The sequence below is a fragment of the Scyliorhinus torazame genome, chromosome 17, assembly GCF_047496885.1.
Source record: "Scyliorhinus torazame isolate Kashiwa2021f chromosome 17, sScyTor2.1, whole genome shotgun sequence".
NCBI classification, from domain to species: Eukaryota; Metazoa; Chordata; class Chondrichthyes; order Carcharhiniformes; family Scyliorhinidae; genus Scyliorhinus; species Scyliorhinus torazame.
Window position 1 is genome coordinate 137,950,156 of NC_092723.1, and position 21,955 is coordinate 137,972,110.

Sequence of the window (21,955 nt, forward strand, 5' to 3'; positions counted from 1 at the left end):
AATCACTCCCGGGAAACAGTCCTCTATTCTGGTGGCCAGAATTTTTGCCAACAGCTTGGCATCCACGTTCAGGAGCGATATCGGCCTGTAGGACCCACACTGAAGCGGATCCTTCTCCTTCTTCAGGATAAGCGAGATCAATACCTGCGACATTGTCGGAGGGAGGGTCCCTTTCTCCTTTGCCTCATTGAAGGTTCTCATCAGGAGCGGGCTCAACAGCTCCGAGAACGTCTTATAAAATTCTACGGGGAAGCCATCCGGGCCAGGGGCCTTGCCCGTCTGCATGTCTGCCAGCCCCCTGACTACCTCCTCCAACCCAATCAGAGGCCCCAGTCCCTGCACCCGCTCTGCTTCCACCCTTGGGAACCTCAACCGGTCCATGAACTGCCTCATCCCTTCCCCCTCCCCGGGGGGTTCCGACTTGTATAACCTTCCGTAGAACTCCCTGAAGACTTCAGTCACCCTCTCTGGGCTCAGCACCATGTTGCCTTCCCTATCCCGCACTCCTCCAATCTCTCTGGCCGCCTCCCTCCTGCGCAGCTGGTGCGCCAGCATCCTACTCGCCTTCTCCCCATACTCATAAACTGCCCCCTTCGCTTTCCTCAGCTGCGCGTCCGCCTTCCCCGTGGACAGCAAGTCAAACTCCGCCTGTAATTTCCAGCGCTCGTTCAACAGCCCCCCCTCTGGGGCCTCCGCGTACCTCCTATCTACCCTGAGTATCTCCCCCACCAGTCTCTCCCTCTCCTTCTTCTCTCTATGGGACCTAATGGAGATTAACTCTCTCTTAATGACCGCCTTCAGAGCCTCCCAAACCACTGCCACCGTCACCTCTCCTGTGTCATTCGCTCCCACATAATTCTCAATACTCCTCCTTATCCGCCCGCACACTACTTCGTCTGCCAGCAGCGCCACATCCAGTCGCCAGAGAGGGCGCAGACCCCGTTCCGCCCCCAGTCGCAGGTCCACCCAGTGCGGGGCATGGTCCGAAACCGCAATGGCCGAGTATTCTACCCCCTCCACCCTCGGGATTAACGCCCTACTCAACACAAAGAAGTCTATTCGTGGATAGACTTTATGGACATGGGAGAAAAAGGAAAACTCCTTCGTCCTTGGCCGCGTAAACCTCCAGGGGTCCACTCCCCCCATCTGGCCCATGAACTCCCACAAGGCCCTGGCCACCGCCGGCCTCGTTCTCGTTCTGGACTTGGAACGATCCAAGCTCGGATCCAAGACCGTATTAAAGTCAACTCCCATAATCAGGTGACTTATCTCCAAGTCTGGGATCCTACCCAACATGCGCCTCATAAAGTCCGCATCGTCCCAGTTCAGGGCATATACATTCACTAACACCACCCGGGCCCCCTGCAGCTTGCCACTCACCATTATATACTTGCCCCCCTTATCCGCCACGATGCTCCCCACCTCAAACGCCACTCGTTTACTGACCAAAATAGCCACTCCTCTGGTCTTTGAGTCTAACCCCGAGTGAAACACCTGTCCCACCCATCCTTTCCTCAGCCTCATCTGGTCCGCGAGCTTTAAGTGCGTCTCTTGCAACATGCCCACGTCCGCCTTCAACCCCTTCAAGTGCGAGAACATGCGGGACCGCTTGACCGGCCCATTCAGGCCCCTCACGTTCCACGTGATCAGCCTGGTCGGGGGGGTAACTACCCCCCCATCCCGCCAACTAGCCATCTCCCTTTTTCGGCCAACCGTGTGCCCCCGCCTCCCTCCTCCAGCTCTCACCCCGCCTGACTCGCCATCCATACCCCTCACCTGGCTCCCCTTCAGTCAGCAAAGCAGCACCCCTTCTCCCCCCCAAAATCCCCCGCACCCCCCCCCCACCCCTGCCAAGCATCCGCTTAGCTCTGGTTTCCCCCCCATTGTGCTTCCGTGAGTCAGCTCACCCATGCTGACCCCGGCCTCTCCCGCCTCTATATACCAACCCTTAACTTGTTGCCTCCTGCGGGCCGCCCTACTCGGGCGTTTCCCACCCCCTAGCACCGAACACCTGGAAAACAAAACACCTGGAAAACAAGCAAAACAAACAACAAAACTCCCAACCAAACTAGGGCAGACAAGCCCATAAACTTATGCTTTACCCGCCTCCGGTCCTCCCCTCGGTCCCTCCCCACCCACGCATTTCACCCCCATACAACAGTCCCTTAGTTCAGGTCCAGCTCCTCCTGCCTGATGAACGACCACGCCTCGTCTGGGGTATCAAAATAGTGGTGCCTGTCCTGGTATGTTACCCACTGTTGCGCCGGGTGCAGGAGCCCAAACTTCTCCCCTTTACCATGGAGGACCGCCTTCGCCCGGTTAAAACCTGCACGCCTCCCCGCCAGCTCAGCTCCCAGGTCCTGGTAAATTCGGATCTCGCCATTCTCCCACTTACTGTCCGCTCTTTCTTCGCTCACCGCAGGACCCGCTCCCGGTCTGCCAAGCGCTGAAAGCGTACCATCGCCCTCGGTGGCTCGTTTACCCTCGGCTTTCTGGCGAGAACCCTGTGCACCCCATCCAGCTCCAAGGGCCACTGGAAGGTCCCCGCGCCCATCAGCGTCCCCAACATTGTGGCCACGTACGTGCTCGCGTCCGCCCCCTCCGCTCCTTCAGGAAGGCCCAGGATCCGCAGATTGTGGCTCCGAGATCTGCACTCAAGGTCATCCACCCTCTCCTGCCATCTCTTATGGAGCGCCTCGTGCACCTCCACTTTCACCGCCAGGCCCAGGATCCCGTCCTCGTTTTCCACCACCTTCCTCCTTGATCTCCTTCTCCTGCGCCTTCTGGGTCACCACAATTCTCTCCGTGGAGGCCAGCAGCTCCGTTTTCAGCTCCATGAAGCAGTTTTTAAGGAGCTCCTGCTGTTCTCTGGCCCCACACCTCACGATCCACTCCGGCCGCCATTTTGTCCTCCCGGACCTTCTTCCCTGGGTTTGTGCGTCTGCCGGCTCCGCTCCTGGTCTTCTCCATGCACCAGCGTGGGGGGGGGCTCTCCCACGTCTGTTCCCACGCCGGTCCCTCCTGTTAACTGCCGCCGCCGCTCCTTTTAGCGGCCCGAAACACCGATCCCGGCGGGAGCTGATGTTCGCGTGACCTAGCAGGTCATGGCCGCTACCTGAAGTCTCCGGTCAATCCAATCCCAAGGCAGATGTCATGATATCTTCAGCTTAAGCCAATCCACTGTGTTTCCATGATTTCACCCATAAAAGATCAGGATCCTTGCTAATGTCATGCAAATAATTCTTGAGCACAGACACAATGCAGTGCATGCAGCCATGGGAATCACCATTGAGAGGATTTTTAAAAATGTTGGATAAATTATTTTGAGCCAATACCAAAGACTGTTTTGAGCAAAACTGCGGAGTGTGGAGTGAGGCGCTACGTAAGGTAAACACGACTTCCTCGTGCGCGAGGATGAGCCTGATACAATTCAAGGTGGTACATAGGGTGCATATGACTCGGGCAAGAATGAGTGGGTTCTTCCAGGGATTGGCAGACGAGTGCGAGAAGTGTCGGCGGGGACCAGCAAACCACGCACATATCATAGAAATCATAGAATTTACAGTGCCGAAGGAGGCCATTCAGCCCATCAAGTCTGCACCGGCTCTTGGAAAGAGCACCCTACCCAAGGTCAACACCTCCACCCTATTCCCATAACCCAGTAACCCCACCCAACACTAAGGGCAATTTTGGAAACTAAGGGCAATTTATCATGGCCAATCCACCTAACCTGCACATCTTTGAACTATATGTTCTGGGTCCGCGAGGAGCTAGAGAAATTCTGGGCGGGAGTGTTCACCTGCCTAACGGGGATAATGGAGTAGGTTGGGCTGGACCCTTTGGTGGCGATATTTGGGATATCGGAGAAGCCGGAGCTGATGGAGAGGAGGAAGGCCAGTGTTGAGGCCTTCGCCTCTCTGATCGCCGGCGAAGGAATTCACTGGAATGGCAGTTGGCAGCCCCGCCAGGGGTGGCGACCTGGCTTTGAGACATATACAACTTTCTCCATTTGGAAAAGATTAAATATGAATTGAGGGGTTCAGCAGAGGGCTTTGAGGCAAGGTGGGAGATGTTTGTGGCCATGTTTGTGGAGTTCATCGTCGTGGAGTTGGGGGGGGGGGGGGGTGAAAATGGGGGGGAAATGTTTGGTACCAACTGTATAATTGTGTGTCGGCAAGCATGTTCCCCAGACTCTTTATGCTTTGTAACCATTTGCATAAGTTTGGAATAAAATACATTTAAAAAAAAGACTATTTTGAACAATTTGATGGTTCGTCTTGTCAATTACTGTCAAATTCTCTCCACTTTGTTCTTCAGGATTTCTCTCAAATGTTGATAGTTCTTCAATAGAAGTTTAGGTACCCATTTTTCTTACATTCAATTGGTATGGTAATTAACAGTTCAGTTCTCATTTATTGCTGTGGACAAAATATACATTTTAAGTTGATCAGGTACCACTGCAACACAGACTCTGCTTATCACAAATTTGACGTAGCTAGTGCAATATAAAATTGTGACCTGAAATTTCTGATATTAGGTGACCCCTCATGATGTTGCACTTGGCCAGTCAAGATCAAGTGCTGCACTCTGATCAAGCAAGGTTAGATGGAACCAAGGCAAGGTGAGGGGCAACAGTATAACAGTATCAAGGTAGGGAGAAGGAAGTTGAAAGGTAAGGTGGGAAAAGTGGCATAAGGAGGGTGACAGAGAAAGGCAGATGAAAAAAAAGGGGAGACAGGAACATGGAGAGGTGGAAGCAGAGGAGAAGAAAAAGGACACATGGCAGTGGTGACAACACAACAGAGGGCAGCACGGTAGCCTTGTGGATAGCACAATTGCTTCACAGCTCCAGGGTCCCAGGTTCAATTCTGGCTTGGGTCACTGTCTGTGCGGAGTCTGCACATCCTCCCCGTGTGTGCGTGGGTTTCCTCTGGGTGCTCCGGTTTCCTCTCACAGTCCAAAGATGTGCGAGTTAGGTGGATTGGCCATGATAAATTTCCCTTAGTGTCCAAAATTGCCCTTCGTGTTGGGTGGGGTTACTGGGTTATGGGGATAGGGTGGAGGTGTTGACCTTGAGTAGGGTGCTCTTTCCAAGAGCCGGTGCAGACTCGATGGGCCGAATGGCCTCCTACTGCACTGTAAATTCTATGAAACAGAGGAATGCAGCATGGAGTGGTATGGGGCAGACAGTCGAAGAGAGTAGGGGAGCAAAGGTACAGCAACCATCTCAACAGCAGGAGAGGGGACAGGGAGGTAAGTGATCATAACTCTCACAGAAGGGGCAGGGCTGTTCTGTTCCAAATCTCTTTCAGGGCGCAGAGTTAATAGAAACAGTCAGTCAGTGTGGGGATACAGGGGAAGTTGTGGAAGAAGGCAGGCCTAGATTCTGAACCTATAGCTGCAAATATGATTGCTCAACGGCTAGATATGTAAGGTAGTAATGGTTCAGAATAGTCCACATTGAATCATTTCAAGGACAGAGAAGAGTAAAAATATCTCATCCGTAACGGGCAATTACAGCTGCAACATCTCATGATCAAGGTGCAACAGAGATGAGTTGAAAGCTTTGTACAGGGTCTTAGAGCAAAGAATTATGCTTGAGTTATTGGGAAAAGCCATTCTAAACTGGTCGACACGAGACTCTGTTGAAGTGCAGCAAGATATCAAACTATTGAAACTTTCATTTTAAGAACGATTAGTCTTTGTTCTACCTTCCTTATATTCTAAAAGTTCTGGAATTTGGGACAACTGGCAAGTCTGTTATTCTCAAAGAGAAACAATATTGAACCGAGGTGAAGAGAGCCAGTTATGGAGCTTTAGTTCTTAAGCAAAATAATTAATTGCATTAGAAACTTTATTACAGCACTGCCTACAGGCATATCTAGTAAAAGTAAAGTCACAACAGTCCCAGATGACCATAGGTTGCTTTCCTCTTTGAGGGGGAGAGCTGACTGGAGGATCACCACACTCAGGTCAAGGGCAAGGTTGAGAAGGAGGGCCTTCATGAATAACCTCAGCCGGTACAGGAATTGAACCCGCGCTGTTCTGCAGCTACCTACTATGGATACTTTTATATTAGATCGCCACTTAGAAACCAAACAGATGTTTTCTATGAACTCAGAATGAAGATTGTGACCTATCAAGTGATTTTAATATAGAACAGATAAGAATGTATTAGCAGATGTCGTGTGATGTCGCTTCTGGTAGTTGAAGGATTTGCTCACTTATAATGATACGTGCATTACAGCAGGTAAGACATGGGCTGGATTCTTCTCCAAAATGCACAGTGTTGGCTCAGGCGAGAGAAGTGTGAAGCTCACAGGTTGCACAGTTTTTTTTCCATATCGAACAACATTCTGTTCAATCTCAGAGTACCGAAATTCACACTGTCAGCTTGGGGGGATTAAGAAAGCCAGGAATCCAAAAGGGCGCCCCACGATCTCCCCTTTAAATAAAGGACCCTGACCCCTCCACACAGACACCAAAACTCCCACAGACATCGAGAAACTCCCCGCAGAAATGGAGAACTCCTCCCCCTTCAGACATTGAGATCCCCCCAGAGAAAGATAGCCCTAATCCCTTACAGCAAGACTGTTAAGGGACAATGCCCAGGCATGTGCATCACCCCCTAGGGCCATACTTACCTGTGTGTCCCCAGCATGGCAATCTCGACTGGTTTTTGTTTTTGTAAACCAGTAGTGATTCACATTAGCGTGTCATCATGCTGGCTGAGTGGATAAGAAGATATGATGAGGATGGAAGTAGTGGCGTCAATCCCTCGACTGCAATGTGTCATGGGTGTGTCCCTTTACGAATTTTTTTTGTCATCGCATGGCTTCAGTGATGTCATTGTGTGGATGGAGCTGGGCTGTGACTCTGAGTTTTACTTTGGCTTTGGATTGGTTTTGAACTGCACAGGTTGAAAGAAGTGTATCTCTATCTTCATTTTAAAAGCTGTTTCCAGATTGCTTGTAACTTAAAAGAGATAATTGCTTTCGGGAGGAATTGAAACCTGATGTTTGAAAAGGGGATCAGAGTATCACTAACAAGTCTTATACCAGAAGAATTTTGTGTGCTGGGCCACGCCTTTGAAAAGGGGTTTCTGGTTTTACTTGGATTTTGTTTTGAATTGGAACAGTTAAGGGGGAATTCATTAAGGGTTATACATAGATTACTGTAGCTGTGTGGGGTCTTTATGTTTGTAGTTGATAAAATTCTTACTGTGCGTGTTTATACAAATGTTAACTAAATTTGTAGAATAAAGCTTGGTTTTTTTGGTTAAAAGTGCCGAAGAGCTCTGTTGAATAACAAAGCACAGTGGGCTAAACAGCTGGCTTGTAAATGCAGAACAAGGCAGCAGCACAAGTTCAATTCCCGTACTGGCCTCCCCGAACAGGTGCCGGAATGTGGCGACTAGGGGCTTTTCACAGTAACTTCATTGAAGCCTACTTGTGACAATAAGCGATTATTATTGCCTGAAAGGCAGGCTCTTGTGCTCATCATAACCAAAATCAATAAACAGTTGTAGGTCGGTGAAGTCCATAATATACTTTGGAATTTTCTGAACCCTGGCACATAACAAATGTTAATTCACGAAAATCAGTCTCACACTCTTTTTGGGCGATGATCACATCACTGGTGGGGGAGAAGAGATCTCATTCTGAGATCTCGCCAGCACAAATCCTGTTTTTGGCCTCTCGTGAGATTTAGCAGCCACTATGGGATTTGCGTCCATGGTCAACAGGGCTGTTAGCTCATGGCCATCTTGAAATATTCGACAATTATGTTTTGTTCCTTAACAGCCCAAGATCAGATTGGTGTTAAGTCAAAGCTTCTAACAATTTTTACCTTTTTTCCACATCCTGTTGTAAATTGCATTAAGTTATCCATCACATAATTACTCCTTAAGTTTTGACATGGCTTTTGCAAGACTTCTTAATTAAAACATGAAGCAGCTTTTGTTTTTTTCACCAAAATATTTAATTAGTTGTTTTATGTACAATAAATAACAAAAATAGCGGGAACTTCGCCAAAGTAAAGCAAGATCAAAATGGACAAAATCAAAAAAAAATTCCGCAGCTTGAGCTGTCAATAGATTGGAAACATACAACTGTTGGAACAGTTTTTAATTAGGCTTTCTGTACAACAGAGGAAAGTAACTTAAAATTCAGAGGAAGGAGGAGGTCATTATCATTTAAGGTAGACACCATGCGGTTTAAGAAATCACAGCGTAGCTTAGCAACTGAAAAATTACAACAGTCACAAATGCTGAATGCAGTCAAGGTTTTTTTTTTAAATACAATATTAAATACATTACTACATAAAGAGAATTGAGAAACACTACAGACTTTGGGTAATGTCAAATATATAACTTGGACATGGAGGTTCAAAACAAAAGTGAAAATGCAAAAGGTCAGAAGTGGCAGTGCTAAAAGCTCATCACTTTTGCCATGTTGTATCTTCACGATGGAAGACAGTATCACTGCTTGAATAGAGCATAATCTCCCAGTAACATAAATACCAAGCTCAGTAAGAATAGAGGTTTGTAAATTTAGAAAATAACCAAAAGTTAAAATATCACTGTGTTTCTCTTGCAATGTCACTCTTGATCTCTCAAACACTGATTATTTTGATATGAATGGGCTTATCTTCTCTCTCACATCAATTGCAACAGGTTACCAACCAAGCTCTTTGTGAATATGGCGGAGTGATTATGAGAAGTGTGTTTGGCATTCCTCTATGGCTGGAGGAGGGCTGCAGTCACAAGTCACGCTCATTTTATTACAAAAACCAACACCAGCAAAATTAAAAGTATAAATTAAACTTTGGTACAACAACATTTCCCCTCCCAAAAAATACAAAATAAAGAGAACAAACCCCACAAAAACTCACAATACCCATTTCAAAAGAATTCATCTGGTTCATGTGCAAATAAGCAGAGATGAAAAGCTTTTGTAAAAAGAAACTTTTTCACAAATGGCACCTTTCTACATGTCCAATATAGCATCTATAGAAATCTTTAGGTGCACACAATAATATCTTACAAAAAAAGTTCTAAAAAAAAAGCAATAATGTCTCAAAAGAAAACAATGAGAAGTGCATCATAAATGAAACCATGTGATCATAATCTGCTACTTCAATTATTCAAAATAAGAATAGTAGCCACTGTCGTTTAAGGATGATCTCTTACTCAGGTCCTGCAATATAGAAATAGGATCAATAGGCTTCCTATCTGCTTCTGAAGACAACTTCAATCTGGTCTTGGGTGGAGCTCGAAGAACACTGGCATACGAAGCAGCACCGTTGCCTTCTACAGACTTAGATGGACTCTGGTATTGAAGTGGGTTGGGCTGCGTGAGAGAGCTTACATTGGAATTAATTTTATTACAACCGGCATCCTCCTCGGTCCCAAAAGATGGAGCACCATGTCCTAAAGAGAGAGATAAATAATAGGCTAGTTCCAATTAAAAATGTAACTTAATTTAAACTTTTCTGTACATGATCAATTTTAACATTTATTTCGGAAACAGATTTAATTGTCCCCTCCATTCACCTTTTTGGTTCTTCTACAAGATTTACCATCCCCAAAGCTGCTACCCACCTATTCAATAGCACTTTGCAATAGCATCTGGGAGAGCAGTAAGCATCACCTGGCTCCTTTCAAGGAAGCTGGATTGTGTCTGGTAGATTCCACATGTATTGTAAAAACTTGTATCACACAATTCAGACACAAAACATACTGGATATTCCATTCTCACAATCTTTATAATAATAATCTTTATTAGTGTCACAAGTAGGATTACATTAACACTGCAATGAAGTTACTGTGAAAATCCCATTGTCGCCACATTACGCGCCTGTTCGGGTACACTGAGGGAGAATTCTGAATGTCCAATTCACCTAACAACACAATGATTGTTATTTTTTGCATCAGATTGCAGGTCTGAGGATAGATTACCAGGATTAAATTTGTGGGCCCATGAGGAGCTGCAGGAGTGACCTAATTCAGGTGCTTTAAGATGATTGAAGAATTTGATAGGGTAAACAGAGAGTAACTACTCCCTCTGGTGTGAACGTTCAGAACAAGGGGGGGGGGGCAAAATCTTAAAATTAGATCGGGGTGATGTCATGATGCCGGAGGCACTTCTTCACACAAAGGGTGGTGAAATACTGAAATTCATTTTCCCAAAAATCTGTTGAGGCTGTGGGTCAACTGAAAATTTTGAAACTGAGATTGTTAGATTTGTTAGTCAAGGGTGTTAAATGTTACTCAACCAAGGCATGGAACGTACGGTCAGTTCGGGTACTGGATACAGATTCAACAGTATCCTTCAAAAAGTAATTGGATTAATAGAACCATTGAATGGTTACTGCACAAAAGGAAGCCATCAGCCGATCATGTCATTGCCCACTCTGTGCATGAGCAATTTGTCCAGTCCCACTCTCTTGCCTTTATCCTGGAGCTCTGCAATTTTTTTCTCATCAGGTACTTATCCAATTTCTTTTTGAAATCCTCAATTGTTTCCACCTCCACCACTCTCACAGGGAGTGCATCCAGCTCTTACCCATCACTGTGGAAACAATATTTCCTCTTGCTGCTGTTGCTTCTTCGGCAAATCACCTTCAATTTGTGTCCTCTGATTCTCAATCTTTCTGCCAATAAGAATAGATTGACTCCATCTACTCTGTCTACACCCTTCATTATTTTGAACACTCAATCAAATCACCTCTCAGCATTGGCTTCTTTAAGGAGAACAGCTCCAGCTTCTCCAATTTATCCAACGAAGTGAAGATCCTCATCCCTGTAACCATATTTGTAAATATTCTCCACACCTCGCTAATGTATTCACATCCTCCCTAAAGTGTGGTGCCCAGAATTGGAGACAATACTCCAGTGTTTTGTAAATGCTTAGCATAACTTCCTTTCTTTTGTAATGTGTACCTCTATTTATAACACCCAGGACCCCATATGCTTTACTAACTGTTTTCTCAACCTGCACTTCTACCTTCAACAATGTGGGCACATATACCACCAGGTCCCTCTGTTCTTGCACCACCCCTTATTTTATTTGCCTCTCCTTGTTCTTCCTATCAAAATATATCACTTTATTATTAAGTTTCATCTGACACATGCTGCCTATTTAACCAGTTAATCAATGGCCTACTGAAGTTTATCAGGATCCTCCACACAGTTCTCAATACTTCCAAGTTTTGTATCAGTTGCAAATTTTGAAATTGTGCCCTGTATTCCCAAGTCTAGGCCATTGATAAAGGTCAAGAAAAGCGATGATCCTAACACCAATCCATGGGAAAACCAATGCTGTGAGATTCTACGTCGACGGGATCCTCCGCACCGCAGGCAGCACACCCATGCCCACGCTTTTCCCGACAGTGTGGGGTGGCCCACAATGGGAAACTCCATTGGCCGGCTGCTGGAACGCAGAATCCCTCTGCCAGCAGGGGCGCGCCATACCGGAAAACAGGGCTGGTGGGACGGAGAATCCTGCCCAGAATATACATTTCATGAGTCCAAAAAACAACTGTTCACTACTACTCTCTGTTTCTTGCCATTCAGCCAACTTTGTGTTTTTTTTAAATAAATTTAGAGTACCCAATTCATTTTTTCCAATTAAGGGGCAATTTAGCGTGGCAATCCACCTAGCCTGCACATCTTTGGGTTGTGGGGCGAAACCCACGCAAACATGGGGAGAATGTGCAAACTCCACACGGACAGTGACCCAGAGCCGGGATCGAACCTGGGACCTCAGCGCCGTGAGGCAGCAATGCCACCGTGCTGCCTCAACTTTGTAACCATAACATCATTTCCCTTTAATACATGGGTTTGAGTTTGCTTACAAGCATAACATGGTGCACTTTATCAGATGCTTTTTGGAAGTCTATTTACCACATTACTCAAATCAAGCTGTTGCTTCATCAAAAAACTCTATTAAATTAGTTGAACACTATTTGCCTATAATAATTCCTGCTTTTTTTCCTTAATTCATGCAGATGTGCCCTAGTGACTGTTAATTTTGTCCCATATTATCAATTCAAAACCTTTCCCGCCACCAAGATTAAACTGACCTAGAGTGTCTGAACCAATCTTTACACCCTTTATTGAATAAGGATCTAAGGAGGATTGGAAGATTATGGTCAGTGCTTCCACAATTTTCCACCTTTACGTCCTTCAATATCCTCGAGCCATCTGATCTGGTCCTGGTGACTTACAAACTTTAAATACAGGCAGCCTAGGGGGGGTCACGTGACGTGAACACGGGAGTGGCTGCGTTTTCACTGTCTCCGGTTCTGCACCTCTTTTAATCCATCTTTTCATCCTGTTGCACATTTTGTCTTTTCTGTGCAACGTCCCGAGAAGTGTTTGGTCGATGTTCTTACAAGAAAGAGCCGAGACAAAATGCTAAAATCCTCGTTTGGCGGTGGTGTCTCGAGTGGAGCCCTGCTTTCAGTGGGGTGGTTGTTATTAAGCCTTGGAGGTGCTGTGTGCATCTAATGATGACTGCCAATGTCGATGTCGTCCTGGTCGAAAATCTCAGCTCCGAGGTGCTGGCTGTCAGGGCTCACTTCTTGACTCTTGTTAACAAAGAAAAAAGAACAATACAGCACAGGAACATGGCCCTCCAAGCCTGTACCGGTTATGATACCAACCTTTGCCAAAACCCTCAGCACTTCCTCTATATCCATCTATACCCATCCTATCCATGTGTTTGTCAAGATGCCTTTTGAACGCCGTTAATGTATCTGCTTCCACAACCTCTTGTAGCAACGCGTTCCAGGCACTCACCACCCTCTGCGTAAAAAACCTGCCTCGCACATCTCCTCTAAGATCTGTCCCACAGATCTTAAACCAATGCCCCCTGGTGTCTCACCCTTCCACCCTGGGAAAGAGCGCCAGCCCATCCACTCTATCCATGCCCCTCATAATCTGGTAGACCTCTATCAGGTCACCCCTCAACCTCCGTCTTCCTAATGAAAACAGTTTGAGTCTATTCAGCCTCTCCACATAGCTAACACACTCCAGACTAGGCAACATCCTGGTAAACCCCCCTGCCCCCTCTCCAAAGCCTCCACAAAGTGCGGCGTTACCAAGGTTCTATATAACTGTAGCATGACTTGCCAGTTTTATATTCAATGTTCCGTCTAATGAAGGCAAGCATTCCATATGCTTTCTTGACTACCTTGTCCACTTGTGTTGCCACCTTCAAAGATCTATGGCCCTGCACGCCCATACCTCTCTGACTTTCTATATTCCTAAGAGGTTTACCATTTATGGTATATTTCTCCTCTATGTTAGGCCTATCAAAATGCATTACCTCACATTTGTCTGGATTAAACTCTATTTGCCATTTCTTTGCCCAAATCTCCAACCTATCTATGTCCTGCTGTATCTTCTGACAATCCTCAACACTATCTGCCTACTCCACCAACCTTGGTGTCATCTGCAAATTTACTAATCAGACCGGCTACATTTTCCTCCAAATCGTTTATGTACACCACAAACAACAGAGGCCCACGCACCGATCCCTGTGGAGCACCACTAGTCACAACCTTCCATTCAGAAAAACACCCTTCTACTGCTCCCCTTTGCCTTGTGACCGAGCCAGTTCTGTATCCATCTTACCATCTCACCTCTGATCCCATGTGACTTCACCTTTTGGACCAGTCTGCCATGAGGCACCTTGTCAAAGGCTTTACTGAAGTCCATGTAAACAACATCCACCGCCCTCTCCTCATCAATCATCTATGTCACCTCCTCAAAAAAACTCAATCAAGTTAGTGAGGCACGACCTCCCCTTCACCCCCTTCAGTTGTTGTGAGGGATTGGAGGTGGAATTGGAGATGGGATTGGAGGTGGCTGTACCGGTCGAGTCATGCACTGCAGCCGGTGCTTAGGCTATGGACCACCTGTGTTGGTGAGGTGGTATGATGGAAGTAATGGTGTTTATTGTTTTGATCGGTGGAATACTTGAAAGATCTTGGAGAGTGCTCATTGATCTTTGGTTTTTGCTTTCTTTATGTGTCCGGGGAGATGTCTTTATCTAAAGGACTGCCCTGCAATTCAGTTGTTATCCTGCACATTGCTCCCTGTTGATCATGCTGTTGTTTGTTTGATGCTCTTTTTTCCTGCAGGGGCATGTGTACTATGGGTGCGATGACCTGTACTGTTGGTTATCCTGATTTAGGAAGTTCATGTTTCGCTAAATATGGAAAATGGGATTTGTGCATAGTTTTAATCCTAAAAGTAATTATGCTTTACAGAGTCTTATAATTCTGTTAGCTGAGGGAAGGGGGTGTTCTTTGTCTTCACCCTTCTGTCTCTTTCAGAGGGAAGGTGAGTAGAGCCAGAGCCAGGATAGGGGTGGAAGATTGTGGTTGATAGGGTTAGTTGGTCCTTGCTGTGACTGAGGATAATAATCATCTTTATTAGTGTCACAAATAGGCTTAACATTAACACTGCAATGGAGTTACTGTGAAAATCCCCTAGTTGCCACACTACGGCGCCTGTTCGGGTACACGGAGGGAGAATTCACAATGTCCAATTCACCCAACAAACATGTCTTTCCGAACTTGTGGGAGGAAACCAGAGCACCCGGAGGAAATCCACGCAGACACGGGTAGACTGTGCAGATTTAGCACAGACAGTGGCCCAAGACGGTAATCAAACCCAGGTCCCTGGTGCTGAGAAGCAACAGTGTTAACCACTGTGCTACCATGTCGCCCCATTTATCCCCACTATTGGGGATAGTCTCCCCAATCAGAGCTCAACCATTTCTGGTTTTTGCTTTTTGCTTCTGTTTGGTTTGAATTTAAGAATCCATGCTTTTATCCTTCATTGGCCTGAAAGATCTTTTGTTATCCTAGGGTGGACTGGAGGACTGGTTTCTGTCTGGCTCATCCTTTGGGTTGAGTGTCTTATCTTTGTACATGGGTCTCTCTTGTCATCTGTTCTTCGGTACTATTGGAGCTGATAGAGTGTCTTGCCTATTATTAGAACAGACTGAGGTGGAATCGGTATCTGTGGTTGTGGATAGGGGGTGAGGGTGGCCTTAGGTATATTTTGTCCGGCAGTGGTTTCTGCCGAGCGCGTGAAAAAAGTCCACACCCATCTTCGCCCAGGGGGACGTCACCAGCTCATGGGGCTGAAGCGTCTCAGGAGGTTGCGCCGGCTGAAACCTTTGGCAGGTGGGGCAGTTGAGCACCATATTGGCAATGTCATTACTGATGCCCGGCCAGTATACCGCCTCTCGGGCCCTCCGTCTGCACTTCTCGACCCCCAGATGGCCTTTGTGTAGTTGGTCGAGGACCAGCTTGTGCATGCTGTGTGGAATCATAATCCGGTCCAGCTTTAGGAGGACACCACCAATGACGGCCAAGTCGTCTCGGACATTGTAGAACTGCGGGCACTTTGAGCCACCCTCCCGTCATGTGGCGCATCACACGTTGTAGAAGGGGGTCAGCCGCAGTCTCCCGGCGAATATGGGCCAGACTGGAGGCATCGGCTGGCAGATTTGCCGATGTGAAGGCCACCTGCGCTTCGACCTGACAGACGAACCCCTCCGAATCGGGCGGTGTGCTCACTGCTCTAGATAGGGCATCCGCAATGATAAGGTCCTTTCACGGAGTGTAGACCAGTTGGAAGTCGTACCTCCTGAGTTTGAGTAGGATGCGCTGGAGGCGAGGGGTCATCTCGTTCAGGTCCTTATGTATGATGCTGACCAGGGGGCAATGGTCAGTCTCAACAGTAAACTGGGGGAGACCATACATGTAGTCATGGAACTTGTCTATTCCGGTTAGCAAACCTAGGCACTCCTTTTCGATCTGCGCGTAGCGCTGTTCTGTGGGGGTCATGGCCCGCGAGGCATAGGCGACCGGGGCCCATGACGCAGTGTCATCCCGCTGTAGGAGTACCGCCCCAATGCCAGACTGGCTGGCATCAGTCAAAATTTTAGTGTCACGAGATGTGTCGAAAAACGCCAATATCGGAGCTGTGGTGAGCTTAATTTTGAGCTCCTCCCATTCCTTCTGGTGTGCGGGCAGCCACTGGAACTCCGTGGACTTCTTGACTAGGTGGCGAAGAGCCATCGTGTGGGAGGCAAGGTTGGGAATGAACTTCCCCAGGAAGTTGACCATGCCTAGGAAGCGTAGCACTGCTTTCTTGTCTGCCGGCTGCGGCATGGCTGTAATGGCACTCACCTTGTCTGCATCCGGACAGACCCCTGACCGGGATATGTGGCCCCCCAGAAACTTCAGCTCAGTTTGGCCGAAAGAACACTTGGCTCGGTTGAGTCGCAGGCCGTATTCCCGTATCCGCGAAAAGACGCGCTGGAGACGATTGATGTGCTCCTGTGGTGTGGTGGACCAGATGATGATGTCGTCAACATAGACGCGCACCCCTTCGATGCCCTCCATCATCTGTTCCATGATCCTGTGAAAGACCTCGGATGCCGAGATGATGCCAAACGGCATTCTGTTATAGCAGAACCTGCCGAAAGGAGTGTTGAAGGTGCACAGCTTCCTGCTGGACTGGTCCAGTTGGATCTGCCAAAAACCCTTCGAGGCATCCAGCTTTGTAAAGATTTTAGCCTGGGCCATTTCGCTCGTGATCTCTTCCCGTTTGGGTGTGGGGTAGTGTTCCCTCATTATGTTGTTGTTCAGGTCTTTCGGGTCAATGCAGATCCGGAGTTCGCCAGAGGGCTTCTTAACACACACCATGGAGCTGACCCATGCGTGGGCTCCGTGACCCGGGATAGCACCCCTTGGTCCTGGAGATCCTGCAGCTGCTGCTTGAGGCGGTCTTTGAGTGGCGCTGGGACCCTGCGAGGTGCGTGAATGACCGGGGTGGTGTCCGGTTTGAGTCATATTCTGTAGGTATAGGGCAGTGTGCCCATGCCCTTGAATGTCTCCTGGTTGTGGGCGAGGGGCGAGTGGAGCTGTGCCCTAAATTCTGCGTCCGGGAAGTCTGATGTGCCTTCTGGAGACAGAGCGTGGACCCACTGCACGAGGTGGAGAACCTTGCATGCCTGTGCGCCTAGCAGGGAGTCCTTTGATGATCCGACTATTTTGAAGGACAGTGTGGCCGTGTATGTGTTGTGTGTCACCTGGAGCTGGCAGGATCCCATGGCCGGGATAACGTTTCCATTGTAGTCGACCATCTTGCAACGGGATGGCCAAATTGGTGGTCTGACCTTCAAGGCGTAGAAGGCTGACCATGCTATTAGGTTGGCGGAGGCACCAGTGTCCAGACGGAATGTTATCGATGATTGGTTGACCGTTAGGGTGACACACCATTCATCACCCGGATTGACGCTGTTCACTGGCATCGGCTGGTGGGTCCTGCCTGGAGACATCCGGTTCCAATCAATGACCGCAACACGGAAGGCGTCCCGGTCGTCTGTGTCACTGGTTTGGATGTCGTCTGGGCACGACTCGTGGTACGGAGGCTAAATGGTCCGCACGTCCCTGCGAGGTTGTTGGAATTGGGGAGCATTGGCAGGTTGAGCTGCTTGACAGCAGGCAGCGTAGTGGCCCATCTTGCCACAGCGGAGGCATTGTCGTTTTTTTGCCGGATATTGCCGCTTTAAATGTGCAGCTCCGCAGTTGCCGCACGTCGTGACGTTCGTTGCGCCACCGCGCATGCGCAGTTCGGTCTTGCGCCGAGCGCGCCGCGCATCTCTTCCCTCTGCGTCAACGTCTTTTTTGGCGCGCACAAACGCGGGAGGCCGCGGAAAGCGCGTGAAATGGCCGCCCTCGTCCGGGAGGAACTCGATTGCCTGGACCCGTTCGGCCTCGTAGGACGCCTGCCTTGCCAATTCGGGCACGTAGGACCCCTGCCGCGCCGATTAGGCCGCTTGAAATTGGGAGTAGCGGCTGGTCGCGTTTTCACGAAGGACACAGGCTTCGATTGCGGAGACTAGGGTGAGGCCTTTAATTTTGAGGAGCTGCTGGCGTAGGGCACCCGAGGTGACCCCAAAAACAATCCGGTCCCGAATCATTGAATCGGAGGTGGTGTTGTAACCGCAGGACTGCGCGAGGATACGGAGGTGTGTAAGGAAAGATTGAAAGGGCTCATCCTTACCCTGCAGGCGCTGCTGGAAGAGATACCTCTCAAAACTCTCATTTACCTCGACGCTGAAGTGTTGCTCGAGTTTGAGAAGGACCGTCTTGTACTTGGTCTTGTCCTCACCTTCCGCAAACACCAGGGGGTTGTAGACATGGATGGCGTGGAGAGTAGGGCGATTTTTCTGGTGTCCGAAGCGCTCTCCCTTTCGGTGGCTTCCAGGAAGAACTGGAAGCGCTGTTTGAACAGCTTCCAATTGACGCCGAGGTTTCCAGCGATCTGTAATGGCTGCGGCATGCTGACGGTGTCCATGGCACAGGATGGCGATTTCCTGAGGATTCGTAGGTAGGTCTCACAGTTACCAGGTTCCAATCTTGATACTATGTCGTGTTGGGTGCTCTGCTACACAGACGAACCAACACGGTTGCGGATGGTACAACTTAGTTTTATTACTAACAATATTTACAATGGTAAACTGGTTACTCTGGTTCGTTCATTACCCTTGAATCTGTGGACCTATTCCTAACACTATCTTGGAGTGGCACTCAGCACATAGTGGATGTTTGAGTGGCTTGCTGTGAGCTCTGTGCCCTGAGCTGTCGCCTGCTGGAATGAGTGGGAAGTGTCGTATTCCCCGTTTTATAGTGTGTATGCTCTTGCCTGTGATTGGCTGTGGTGTTGTGTGTGTATTGATTGGTCCGTTGATCTGTCCATCAGTATGTATGTATGTTTGCACCATGATGTTTACCTGAATATCATGACAACTATATGATTGACACTGATTCAGTCCCGAGCCTGGATGGGGGTTAGATTGCGTGTGGATACACTTGTAACTTTCACATCAGAGCTGGGATTTTTGTGGTCATAGTTGGCTGAGATGTATCAATTCGTGGCTTTTGCATGGGCGCAGTTGGGTTTGATATCCGAGAAAGATGGCTGGTTGCGTTGCTGATGCCTGTAGTGCTGCCAGAGCCGAGGGGTTATGTTTTGATGTGCGCCCGATCTGGCTGTGAGTAGTGCAGCATGGAAGTGCGTAACATCCTGCCACCTCCTGCTTTTATGACTTTATCCTGTTCTTCTCTGGGTTTCTGGTGGAGTCGCGAGAATATTTGTTTTTTTTCCCCCAGAGATTGCACCAAGCCAGTTGTGATGTTGCTCTCCTTTTCCATTTTGGTTTTTTTTACATTTGGTGTACCCAATTCTTTTTTTTCCCAATTCAGGGGCAATTTAGCGTGGCCAATCCACCTACTCTATACATCTTTGGGTTGTGGGGATGAGACCCACGCAGGCATGGGTAGAATGTGCAAACGCCACACGGACAGTGACCTGGAGCCAGGATCGAACTCAGGTACTCAGTGCCATGAGGCAGCAGTCAAACCACTCTGCCGCCCACTCCTGTTCCATTTTGTGCGCATGATTGTTGAGCCTTTATCTTTCTGCTATCCTTATCTATGGTATTATTTTGTAACTTTGTTGCATCCGTTTCTAAAGTCTAAAAATCCAATAAATATACTTTTAAAAATATAGCCAGCCTAAATAATACCTCCTCTTCATCAATTTTTAGTCCATTCAATGTCTCAACTAACTCTTCTTTCACTAAGACTTCAACAGCATCTTCGTCCTTGGTAAAGATACATGCAAAGTACTCATTTGGTACCTAAATCATGCCTCCTTGCCTCCAAGTGTAAAGTCGCCTTTCTGGTCCCATATTGGCCTCATTCCTTCTTTTACCATCTTTTTATATTTTTATTCCCATAGAAGACTTTAGGATTCCCTTTTTTGGGTGGAATTTAATAATCCCTCTGGAATGGACTTGGAGGTGAGGGGGAGAGTTCAGAATGGGAGTGGAGTTGGCAGAGTGTAGGCAGAGTGCCCACTTCCCTGATTCCCCTAATTAAGTCAGGGTCAGTGGAATTCCGGTGGCGGGCATGGAGTGAGTGGTTGTGCATTTGGTGGCTCCCACTCAAGGTGGATTTTTTCTTTTTTTTTCCCTGCCCAAAGGGTGAAGTATTTGAGTGCAAGAGGTGCAGGAGTGCCTGGGAAAGGTTTTATCCTCTCATGTGGCTGTGGATGGATCCACGACTAGGAATAATGTAAGAAGGAAAAGGCTGCTGGAGCAGCTTCATAGTGTGCCACAGGAAAAGATGACTGAGGGTGACTTCCGGTGATGGCCATGGAGTGAGCAGTCGCACATTTGATGACCCCTGCTCAAGGCTGTATTTTCTGGACTTTTCCCCGTCCGAAGGGTGAAGCTTTTGATGGAAAGAGGTGTAGGAGTACCTGGAGAAGGTGTTACTCCTCTAGTATGGCTAGTGGATGGATCCACAAAATGTTGGAGCAGTTGATGAGGAGAGGGCCTTTTTTTTTAATAAATAAATTTTTTATTTAAAACAAAATTGTAACATTTACAGAAAAAAAAAGGCAATAAGCAAAGAACCTTAACATGGTGAAAACAAACAGTGGGAGAAAACAAACATAATAAGGCACTTCCCCCATCGGCTCTGTTTGCACAGCCCCCCTATGGTCATCTAAACTAAATTGCCCCCCCCCTCCCCCAACCCCCGAAGGAGGAGATAGGGGAGGGGAAGAGGTCCGATGTCGACAAGAAGCTGATGGATTGGGAGGGGGCCCTGGTGATGGGCATAAATCGTAAGTGGGAGGAGGAGCTGGAAGGGGAAGTGGGGGCCAGGACTTGGGCTGAGGCCCTGCGGAGGGTGAACATGTCCTCGTCGTGTGCGAGGCTAAACCTCATTCAGTTTAATGGTAATTTATAGCACATATGATGGTAGCACGGAGTAGTAGGTTTTTTTCATTCAGTTTAATGGTAATTTATAGCACATATATGATGGTAGCACGGAGTAGTAGGTTTTTTGAGGGAGTAGAGGTTAGGTATGAGTGGTGCGTGCGCAGGCTCGCGAATCACATCCATAATGTTTTGGACATGGTGAAGCTAAAGAGGTTCTGGCATGAGTTTGCGGATGTAATGTCCGAAGGGCTAGGAGTGAAGGTGGCCCCAAGTCCAGAAATAGCGATATTTGGGGTGTCAGAAGACCGCGGAGTCCAGGGGGCGAGAGCGGCCAATGTCTTGGGCTTTGCCTTCCTGATAGCCAGGAGACAGATCTTGTTCAGGTGGAGGGACTCAGAGTCGCCGAAAGCAGGGTGTGGGGTGGGGTGACCTGGCGGAATTCCTGAGGCTGGCGAAAGTCAATTTCTGTCGAGTCCCAAGTCGTCAAGGGTGTTCGCAGTGGCAAAGGAGCAGAGGGGGTTAAGGAGCACATGGGAGGGGGGTTTGATCCGTGGAGAATAGGGAGGCTAAGGGCGAAGGAGTTTTCATACTTCTCCCATGTGCACCGAGTGTACTCCCGGATTGATTTTTTTGTGTTAGATAAGATGTTGTTGACAGGATGGTCGATTCAGAGTATTCGGCGATTGTGGTTTCTCACCACGCAGCGCACTGGGTGGATTAGCGCGTGACCCGGGGAAAAAGGCCCAGCGCCGCAGTGGAGGCTGGATGTGGGGTTGATGGTGGTGAGAAGGTGTGCAAGTGGGTGAGGGCAGCCATTAGGGGCTACGTGGAGCTAAACGATACAGGGGGAGGTCACAGCCACTACACAGTGGGAGGCGTTCAAGGTGGTGGTTAGGGGGGAGTTCATTTCACTGCGGGCGCACAGGGAGAAAGCAGAGTGGGCGTAGATGGCAAGACTGGTGGACAAGATTTTGAGGGTGGACTTCCGGGTGCGGCGATGACCAGCTGAGTCGCACGTTTCGGCAGCTCCCGGTGGAACGGACTTTTGGGCTCTTGATAGGAGCCCCAACGGCAATTTTAACGGCTAAAAACACCGTGCGGTAAACCAGAAGGGTGTTCCCCCTGGACACGGA

At 48.2% G+C, this 21,955-nt stretch overlaps 1 protein-coding gene across 5 annotated transcripts in view; it reads right to left on the reverse strand.

The window, feature by feature from the left end:
- Positions 1-7,976: 7,976 nt before the first annotated feature.
- Positions 7,977-21,955, reverse strand: part of LOC140394181 (probable helicase with zinc finger domain) — a 682,830-nt gene continuing 668,851 nt past the window's right edge. For all 5 annotated transcript variants that reach the window (XM_072481139.1, XM_072481135.1, XM_072481136.1 and 2 more), the window contains one exon: positions 7,977-9,430. In XM_072481139.1, the coding sequence (XP_072337240.1) occupies positions 9,141-9,430 (290 nt within the window). In that variant the 3' untranslated portion in view covers positions 7,977-9,140. The remainder of the gene's footprint in view (positions 9,431-21,955) is intronic.